At 34.6% G+C, this 10,836-nt stretch overlaps 1 protein-coding gene across 2 annotated transcripts; it reads left to right on the top strand.

The window, feature by feature from the left end:
• The first annotated feature begins 230 nt into the window (after positions 1-230).
• LOC114296904 (E4 SUMO-protein ligase PIAL2-like) lies at positions 231-5,291 on the top strand. 2 transcript variants are annotated; one of them, XM_082912137.1, is made up of 9 exons: positions 241-878; positions 965-1,047; positions 2,752-2,803; positions 2,888-2,959; positions 3,983-4,050; positions 4,138-4,186; positions 4,291-4,375; positions 4,466-4,567; positions 4,700-5,291. In XM_082912137.1, exons 2-9 carry the CDS (start codon positions 995-997, stop codon positions 4,807-4,809), a joined length of 591 nt encoding a protein of 196 aa, XP_082768263.1. In that variant the 5' UTR covers positions 241-878; positions 965-994; the 3' UTR covers positions 4,810-5,291. The 2 variants fall into 2 exon arrangements, with proteins under 2 accessions (XP_082768262.1, XP_082768263.1); XM_082912136.1 differs by having other exon boundaries at positions 231-878; positions 3,983-4,186.
• The last annotated feature ends 5,545 nt before the right edge of the window (positions 5,292-10,836 follow it).

Below are 10,836 nucleotides of genomic sequence, written 5' to 3'. Positions count from 1 at the left end.
ATGTATTTAATGAAAATAGATTCATTATCAAAATTCTTACTTAGCATGACCCTAGTTAAAATACACCCTAACCAAAGTAGAGACAAAACTAAGTCAGATAATAACCTGCTGTTAGGTGTGTTTCCATCTGTGGATGTTGGTATCTGTATAGCCTAAGTCACAAGTATCTGTATGAAACCTGTTTCTGATCTGTGTGTGTGTTTTTTGTGTGTATCAAATTGAAAAGCAAATAAATACCCTATTTATATTTTCCAGACCAGGTCGTGTGATGATTTTGAAATTTTCTGGCCCACTCAAGTGCACTTTGGGTGAAGCTCTCAGGATCTCTCTCTGCATTGTTGAATCATCGCCTGCCTTGCTCGAGCATGCATTGCCCAAACAATAAGTGTTTTCTTTAGTGGCATTTGATATATAGAGAAGAAAAAGGCTTTAAATTTAGTGTTTTTTTTGTTTTTTTGTTTTTTTCCTCCCTTTGAAGATTATGAATTAATTAGTTGTTAATTATATACAATAAATTAGGACATGTTTTGGATGCTGATCATGGCAACATCTCCTGTTCAATGCCACTATTGATGCTTAGGGGCAGGTCTGAAGTCCGAACTTGTCATGCTATGTATAGCATGCACGGAGACCTCTCCTCAATTTTTTGTTTTTATTTATCTATCTATTTATTTAACTTGAAAGTTTTGATATCCTGATTTCATTAGTTTGTGCATGTGTTTTATTGAGTTTATGCCCTTTAAATCTCTCTTTCATTCTATATCTCTAACAATGCCCATAGTTTCGTACTTACCTAGTCTTTTATTTGGCAGAATGCTTGTAAGAATGGATGGTTTGCCGACAAGGATTCCGAAGAACTTCTTAGTCTTGCAGATGAGGTTTTGCGGTCTACTGAGTCTGCTTGACTTTTTTGTGCAATTCTTTTCCTACTTATATCTTATAAGTTTTCTTTCTGCATATTTAGATAGGGAGCAGCTTCTGCAGTGTAAGAGATATGAACACTGAAGCGAACAATTATCTCCAAACTATCTCAACAATTATGTCAAGGTAGAAACTTTTTTGTCCTCTGCCTCCCATCCCCTTCCTCTTTGGGTGTAAGTTATATTCTGTTGTACATATATCTTTTACTAATATGAGATTAATAGAATACTAATTTTCTTTTAGTTCAATTTTTCCATGCAATACTGTGTGTATCATAGTAGTTACTGAAATTACATGTTTTATTACAGTCTACCTACATTGATGGTTGGAAAAGTCTCTCATTGGCTTGGTTGTTTCAATCAGACATTTCTTCTTAATCTTCCTAGTTTTTTAAAAGCCAATTATAGGCAGAGTCTTGCGCAAGGCTGTATATGTACCAAAGTTGACTGCTATTATAGGGGATCAATTATCTTTCTTTGGTTATTTTTATCCATTGTATGAGCTAGGTCGGTGGAAGACAAGATGTATGCTGCATCTCCTGACTAGTTCACCTTTTTCTAGTTGCAAGGATGCAATATTTAACCATGTCATGTTCATGAAATATGAATATTTGTCTTCCAATGTTCCAAACACCAGCATGATAGGCCTAGTAATGTGAATCTCTTATTCCACTTCACCCCTTTTGGACCAGGGGTGCAACCTGTGTGATGGCAGGCCTCTTTTTCCTCCAAAATTGATGAGAAAAATTTGTAGTTGAGGCCATATTATTGGAAAGGCCAAGGGTATTGTGCAGACATACAAAATCATATACCTACCCAATCTAAAAAAACCAAGCTTCTGACCTGCATAGCCTATTTATGTCGGTATAAGCAAACTTAGTGTTCAATGACACTCGTCTTGTTTGAGTTCTGTGTCTCTTCTATAATATATTATTTTCCATAGTGGTCAAAAGTTGACCAATTGTCAGATCGAGTTTCTGTATTATGTTGTTATGCATTGTACAAAGACCAACTTATGTGAACTAAGGGAGGGGATAAATTTCTTGCATTTTATTTTATTCTTTTACTTTTTTACAAATAACATTTTATGATAGCCTTTGTTGGTGAGTGAGCAATTATTATGTTTATTTTGGCATTTTTCTTGGTCAGTTTGGTGACTGTTTATCAGGCAGTGTGATTAAAATGGTTCGAAAGCACGGACACTTCTAAGAAGGTGACGTATCCGTGTCATGTCCGTGTCGGACACCGACAGTCTTAGGACACGTGTCCGACACTCTTCAAAACGTGTTCTATTTTTAAATTTTTTTAAAAAATTCAGACACTCTTTGGACACTCGGATGACACAAGTGTAAATCGCTGAAACACACGTGTCTATCGATTAAACACATGTGAAACTAATTATAAATTTGAACAAAACAACTTAAGATACAATTATAAAACAAAACCCATATAAATTTATAGGAATTAGTGTCATATTGCATTTTTTATTATCTTTGAATGATATATTTATGTATATAATATATAATAAATATATAAAATTATATATTTCATGCGTGTCCCCCATGTGTCGTGTCCTGCATTTTTTGAAAATTAATGTGTCGGCGTGTCTGTGTCGTATCCGTATCGTGTCACGTGTCCGTGCTTCTTAGGTTCGAAGTGATCGAGCTTACAACTAGGCGTCTAATTAAACCTGGTTTTGTAGCTTATTGAGTTTTCTTTTACACAATATGCTTTAAGAATATTTCCACATGGACAGATGTTAAATCGTTGGCCAATGATTAATTACATTCATTACTGAATTATATGCTTAGAATTGTCTCTCTGCGCGCAGATTCTATCCACGAATGAAAATGGGCCAGATACTTGCTTTTCTTGAAGTTAAGGTTGTTTTTCCTTTTCCTCTCATACCTAATTATTCATTTACTTTGAAGAACAGAAGTTGGTAATAATTCTGTTCTATATTGTAGCCTGGCTATGGGACATTTGCATATGATTTCCATATTTTGAAGAATGCAAAACCTTCTGCAGAAGATAAAGTGGTAAGTATTGTTTAAACCATTTTGGATAACACAAATAAAGTTCTATATGCTCAGGCAAAGTCTTTGTGATTTATGAGATATATTTGATTTCAGTGGAAATGTTTTACCAAGGTTCCTATATTTATAATCCTCTTTGCTCGACCTAATTTAATTGGGAAACATTCTGCTATGTGACAAACCCACCAAACTTGTGTCGCTGAAATGCATGCTACTACTTTCTCGAAATTATTTAAAATAAGGCCATCATGTAGCTGTCGTCCCATGTATTTGAGGTATTGGAAGGGCTGAGGGTTATAATGGATGTGGAACTAGCTTAAATCATGTGAAATGGCTGACATGCTTGACTGTTTGAAATTTTACTTCTGCACCAAACAGTGGCTCTATCTTTCAAGAAGTTATAAATATTCTCTTCTTAAGCTACTTCTTAATTAATATTATGTACCTTTCCTTGAAAGTCCACTCCATTTGACTTTTAGGATCACTGTCCAGCTTTCCTTCCACACCACTTTTTATTGCCTAGCTTAATTCATGGGACCATTTTTGTTAAACATAATTATCCAAGTTCAGTTTTCTTTTTCACCTGATTTGTAGCTTTTCTTCGTACTCGATGTATTAATGTAATTAATTTAATATATATGTCATAAGTCTTGCTTATGTTCCAAGAAGCAATCTGTAGATTGGAGCAATATTTGTTTTTTTCCAAGCAATCAGGGCTATCAAGAATTTTCTCAGTTTTTGTTTATTTATTTATTTTTCCTATGGCATTGTCATGAACACTGTTGTGCAAATAATCGGTATGATCAGATGGATTGAGACCATAATACCTGTCCATTGTGGGTGGTAAGGGGATCAGTAGGCTGTGGAGCCCTCTGGGAAGTGACAGGGATATATCAGTGTCTTCTGATTCAATTTTTTTGATTCCTCATCTTGTTATTTTTCCTATCTATTAAATGGTAAAAAATATTTATTGAAAGCACTCAGTGGGTTGCTTGCTTAGTTAGTTTGCCTTTGTTTTTCCTGCAGCGGTTATTTGTGGCTCAAACAGATAATATTGAGACATCTTCATGTATCACAACACCCCCACAAGTGAAGTATGACCTTTTTTCTCCCTTGTTTTTGGCTAAGTTGAATTATTACATTTTCATTCTGACCAGCTTTTTGTTGTTTAACTTCTGTAGCTTTCTGTTAAATGGAAAAGGAGTGGATAAAAGGACTAATGTGTTCATGGTTTGTGCTTGTTTAGTTTTGGGGAAGTTATTTTTTGTGACAACATTATGCACAATGAATGCAAATTGTAACAAACATTTTGTGTTTTCCCCCACCCCCATTAGGACACTGGTCCACAGCTTCCAACTGTCGTGATGCATATGCTTAAATATGGAACAAATCTTCTTCAAGTTGTGGGTCAGTTTAGTGGTATGCTTGAACATAGGTTTTCTCTTACTTTCTTGTTTTTGTTGCTTGCAATTCATCTGCGCTCTGACCCAGTCTATTGTCTTTGTAAAGGAGACTATATCATAGTGGTTGCCTATATGGGCATGATTTCAAACCTTGATCGTCCTGTCCTACAAGATTGTGTTCAGCCTGCTGTTGCTGCACTGGATTCAGGTATGCTCATGGAAAGGAATGAGACAAAAAAATAAATTATGCCAAGTGATTTTGTTTTGGTTTTTTGATGATTATATATCTTTGTGATGCTTTGAATAACTATTGTTTTTTTCTCTCTCTTTGTCATATTAGATTCTGAGATTATTGAAGGGCCATCACGAATTTCACTAAATTGTCCAATAAGGTATGCCATTATATGTGTTGCCGACAAACTTTGCTGTTCATTTATCTTCCGAGGTTGACTGTAAATTGCTCCTTACTTCCCCTCCCTAGTTGTATTAATCTTACATGCAGTTTTTTGTAACGCCACTTTAGCATATTGCTATGTCATTATTAAGTTCAAGTACAAAGAGAGGAAATTCAAGCACAAAATAATGAGATAGAGAAGATGAATGGGTCGATTGACGAGCATTTTGAGATCACATCAAGCATCATGGAGTTTCTTAAGAAGCAAGGTTTCAAAGGACAATTTAGAGGATGAGGTATCCCATGAACTCGTACATCGCCTTTTTGGTAAGTCTCGCTCGCTTTATCATTTTATTTTTCTCATGTTGGTTAGTATATACTAGTTAAAGTACAATAGTTTGACTACTTATTAACTAAGATTTAACAAGTTTGAAGATGTATTTAATGAAAATAGATTCATTATCAAAATTCTTACTTAGCATGACTCTAGTTAAAATACACACGAACCAAAGTAGAGACAAAACTAAGTCAGATAATAGCCTGCTGTTAGGTGTGTTTCCATCTGTGGATGTTGGTATCTGTATAGCCTAAGTCACAAGTATCTGTATGCTCTGCTATTGGTATCTGTATGCTCTGCTGTTGGTATCATTCTGCTTTGCTGGTTGTATCTCTATGCTGTGTGAGTGGACAGATCTGCTGGGCAGCTGGTCTGGGTAATTTTGCTTCAGTTTTGCTTCAGTTTTGGATATGAATCTAATTGTAGGCCTGGTGATGTATATTTTCTATATACCTTTGCTGGGATGGGTAGCTTGCTGTGTGCGTTTTATCCTGCTGTCTGGTGTGTTTTTTGTGTTCTTGTTGGTCCGTCACCAACAGTTTGGTTTTGGTGCTGTGCATCATCCCCCTCTCCCCTGTCCTTTCTTGTCCCCTTTATTGATGTATTTTCTCCTTCTTGTAAGGTTCTTTCATCAATAAAGTTTTTGTTGATCAAAAAAAAAAAGAAAAAAAAAAAGGAAGCAATCAATGTTAAAACAAAATAATACGTATAGCAGTGTGTATTATTTTCTAAATTTAGAAGGGAGCTGTTTTTAGGTTTTGCGCGTGGCCTTTTAATGCTAATGTTAAAAATAATAAGCTTATTATCTACATCCATTTTGGTCATTGCTGTCACAACTCACCAAGCTAATGGTCCAGTTTTCCATTTTTTGCATTGTAGGTTGTTGCTCTCTCTCTCTCTTCAAAATTTTTTTAAATCCCATTTGTGCAGCAGCCACAATATTTGTTCCTTCCCATTCTCATTGACTGCATGCTTTGGTTCTTACCATGAGATGTTGTAGTGTTATAACTGGTTTGGCTGCTGTCCGTGGGTCACAGCCAGTTTTTGATCCGAGCATAATTCTAGGGATATAGTTAATTGCCATGTTAAGGTGATCATTGCAAAGCCCATGGGTGGGAATGAGCATGGTATTCATCTTTTTAGTTAATCTCTGTTAATTTCTATTCAAATAACTTCAAGCTTGTGATCTTGAGAACAGTTCTATATATTTGTTAAGTTTATGATATTTGGCTTTAAGTTTATAATAAAACTTTGCTATTATAATAAACTTTATATATATACATTCTATGCTAATGTTTGCCTTGTTTATTTTTTTTGTAGATTGGTTTTGATGATGTTCGGAAGCATACTTGCAAATGAAAATCAACTGTTGAATTTTTTTCCTAAACTGATGCTTAGTTGTAGTTGCAAATTAAGATTGAGTGTTGATTTTTTTTGGTGGACTCCACGTTAGTTTATTTTGAGATTTACTTTGATGGTTTTTTTGTGATACTTAATGGATTATTATTAAAGGTTGTTTGATGGATATATTTTGATTTATAAAATAAATTGTTTAGTGAATTTTTTTGTGGAGTGCTGTATAATAGCTAGTGGATTTCTTAGTACAATTAAAAGGCTATTGGGATATGAGTAGGGATATTTGTGAAATAATAATTTAAATTGAATATAAAATACGGAACGAGTTTAGTGATGAATTTGTTTCGTCATTTGTACTTGTTATTATGACAAAGTGATTATTCGTCACCAATAAACTTTTTTTGTGACAAAATTTACTGCAGTTTATATATGAAAGTTTTTATTTATTTTGTTGTTTGGTGACTAAAAATTTCATCACGTATATATATATTTATGACGAAATATATTTCGTCACCCATGTATGACTTTTGAAGACGAAAAATTTCGTCACCTTTACATCTTATTGTGACGAAATTATTTCCTCATCAATGATCAACATGCGTGACAAATTTATTCGTCAACTAAAATTATAAATATGGTACTGAATAATTATTTGGTGACGAAAATGAGATTTTTTGGCAACAAAATGTTATTTTATTGGTGACAAAATTATGACTTTTGAAGACGAAAAATTTCGTCACCTTTACATCTTATTGTGACGAAATTATTTCCTCATCAATGATCAACATGCGTCACAAATTTATTCGTCAACTAAAGTTATAAATATGGTACTGAATAACTATTTGGTGACGAAAATGAGAATTTTTGGCGACAAAATATTATTTTATTGGTGACAAAATTATGACTTTTGAAGACGAAAAATTTCGTCATCTTTACATCTTATTGTGACGAAATTATTTCCTCATCAATGATCAACATGCGTGACAAATTTATTCGTCAACTAAAGTTATAAATATGGTATTGAAAAACTATTTGGTGACGAAAATGAGAATTTTTGGCGACAAAATGTTGTTTTATTGGTGACAAAAAATTTCGTCGCTGAAGTAATTTCATTGGTGACGAAATTATTTTTCGTCACGTTGGTTTTTAGTGACAAACATTCAATGACGAAACCGGTGACGAAAATATTTCCTCACAAATATCTATAGTGACGAAATTAGCTCTTTGAAGACAAAAAAATTTCGTCACTCAAGGCCCAACTTGTTGTAGTGTGGATTGGACCGATTTAGTAGTTGATGAGGATGTCTCGTATGAGGAGAGACCGGTTCGAGTCTTGGATAAACGGGATCAAGTCTTGCGAGGCAAGACCATTCCTTTGGTGAAAGTTTTGTGGAAACATCACGGGGTGGAGGAAGCCACATGGGAACGTAAGTTGGAAGTCCGCGAGAAATATCCGGACATGTTTATTGATTTGTAATCTTGTAGTTAGATTTTGTAATATTGTCAAACTTTAAAGCTTTTTATATATGTCTTAAGCTGTGAAACATTTAGAATGTTTTGGTTAATGGAAATATTTTGGAACTTGCCTCGAAATGGAAGTTTAATGGAACATTGTATATATTGAATATATTGAAAATTGTTGAAATTGAAAGAAAATTGCATAGTGTTAATGCAGGTTGAAATATATGGTTGTTTTGCATATTGTGGCATATCTCTTTGTTAAGAGATGGAATGGCCGGTGTTGGGTCAAGTTGTTTATTAGTGAGTTATCATATTGTTTGAATTTGAGAAAAACTTGTTTTCGAAACCTTGTGCTAAATTTCGGGGACGAAATTCTTTTAAGGAGGGGAGGTTATAGCGACCCCGGTCTTTTCTCTTTAAATTATTGTATCCGGACTTAGGTTCCGTGGATCCTGTCATTACTTATTGGTTGTTGTTGTCCTTTAATCTCTTTGTATTTGAAGTATAGGTTGTGTTGGACGGGTCTGGTACAGGTTGGTTGATTTTAGATGCCGATAGGTGATGCCCAGATTTTGGCCTTCACGCTCGAGCGGAAGTTTTAACGCTCGAGCGGTCCCTTCGTTGTTGCTTCTCCGCTCGAGCGGGAATTTTGACGCTCGAGCGGGATTTTCCATCTCCCAGTATTTTGCTCTGCAGTTCTTCCGCTCGAGCGGTAGTTTTTACGCTCGAGCGTGATCCCTTGTTTTTGCTCCTCCGCTCGAGCGGGGAGTTTGACGCTCGAGCGGGTGCAGCGCCTGCAAAACTTCTGGAAGGGTGCAATCGACGCTCGAGCGGCTTTCTTCACGCTTGAGCATGATTCTGTGTCTTACGCTCGAGCGGGGCTTTCTACGCTCGAGCGTAGAGTCGATTATATCAGTCCGTGATTTCACTTTTTGGATCACTTTTTGACCTACTTTTCCTTCATAACTTTTTAAAAACCGCCCCTAGAGTGTTTTTTTTATCTCTCTCTCTCCCTCTACACACCTTCTCTCTTTCGATTGATCTACTTAGAGTGAGTTTCTACCTTAGATCCTTTATTAAAAAGTTAGAGTGAGTTGAGGGCTTCGTTTTAATCTGAGAAACTTGGGATTTGGAGCACGTTGGTCTTTGGTCTTCATCTCCATCTTCTCCATACGGGTTATTTTCTTCGAGGTAGGGATTTTCCTACTCCATTTTATATGCTTTGTTCTAAGTTTGGTATTTTGATAGGTTGGGGACACTTTGAAAATCTTGGGAAAAGAAAACCCTAGTTGAATTGCTAAATTGATTTGAGTAATTAATTTAAGGTAATTGGGGAATTTGGTTAAATCCATGAAATTGGGGAATTTGGTTAAATCCATGAAATTGGGGAATTTATTGATTAAATGGTGTAGTTGGATAATATAAATCACTCGCCTAATGAATTGATAGTGTATTTATTTTTCAAGTCTAGAAATAATTGTTTTGGGCTATCGGTGGAGGATAGTCGTGCTTGTTGTAGACATTGCATGCGGATTAGGGAAAATTGAAACTAATCAATTTGTTTAAGTCATAAATTTAGACTATTGAATTAATACAGAAATTACATGTATTGATTGAGCATTGCATATGCATATTGTTTGGGAGGAGATAGGGGATGTACTCCACGGTTTAGGGGAAGATAGGGGATGGACCTCTAAACCGGATTATTGTTTGGGAGGAGATAGGGGATGGACTCCATTAGCACCATTTTTATGTGTGCTTATTATATTGAAGTGTTTTTACATGATTATTGATACAGCACTAAAATGTGTATCAAATGGGAAGTATGAAGTGTTTTGATATGAGCATGAGTCTCATTTGTTTTGTTGATATTGGAAGTAATGTAAATATGATATATAATTCACTGTTGTAAGTTTGGCCAGGTTCTGAGCCATGTTGATAATAATGGAAGGTGAAATGTGTCTTAGACATTAGTGTCATGAGACTGTTTAATGATAAAATTGATTATCTTGGTTAACCATCTATTGAATGCTATAGCTTTATTCAATGCTTATATTTGGTTTAGTATTTTTCTACTGGGCTGTGGCTCACCCTTTATGGGAACATCATTTTCAGGTTCAGGTGATAAGCTACCTCCACGGACTTAGCCTGGAAGGATTTGATGTTTGGGCTTTTGAAGACTTGTCTTTAGTTATATGTTTTATTTTGTTATTTTTGAGATTTCATGTAAACATTCAAGCCTAGGGCTTAACTTGTAAATGAGTTAGTACTCATCCTTTTGTGTCCAAGTGTTAGCTTGGAAAGATGTAAGCCCTTAGGGCATTTATTTTGATGTTGCAGGATGTTACACGTGATGTCTTTCAATAAGAATACTCTGATGAATAACTCAAATGATTCGTTTTCTTTTATAAATGCATGTTAATGTTATGGTTATTATGGGTTTATTTTGAGGGCGTTACAATTTGGAAATTAAATAAAAAAGCAATTTGAATAGAAAAGTAAATTGAATAAAAATGGAAGTTGAAGAAAAAGAAAAATGAAAGTTGCATGAAATTAAAAATGGAAGTTCATCCTAGAAACCACTATACCTTAACGACCTATTTAGAAATTAAATAAAAAAGGAAGTTGAATAGAAAAGTAACTTCAATAAAAATAGAAGTTGAATAAAAATAAAAATAGAAGTTGCAGAAAATTAAAAATGGAAGTTCATTCAAGAAACCACTATTCCTTAACGATCTATTTTGAAATTAAATAAAAAAGGAAGTCGAGTAGAAATGACACTTGAATAAAAATGGAAGTTAAATAAAAACAAAAATAGAAGTTGTAGAAAATTAAAAATGGAAGTTCATTCAATAAACCACTATACCTTAACGATCTATTTGGAAATTAAATAAAAAGCAAGTTGAAGAGAAAAGTAAATTGAATAAAA

This window comes from Camellia sinensis, unplaced genomic scaffold (assembly GCF_055761805.1).
Source record: "Camellia sinensis isolate YWXY unplaced genomic scaffold, ASM5576180v1 Unanchor2, whole genome shotgun sequence".
Classification (NCBI taxonomy): Eukaryota; Viridiplantae; Streptophyta; class Magnoliopsida; order Ericales; family Theaceae; genus Camellia; species Camellia sinensis.
This window is presented reverse-complemented; position numbering and strand designations above follow the sequence as displayed.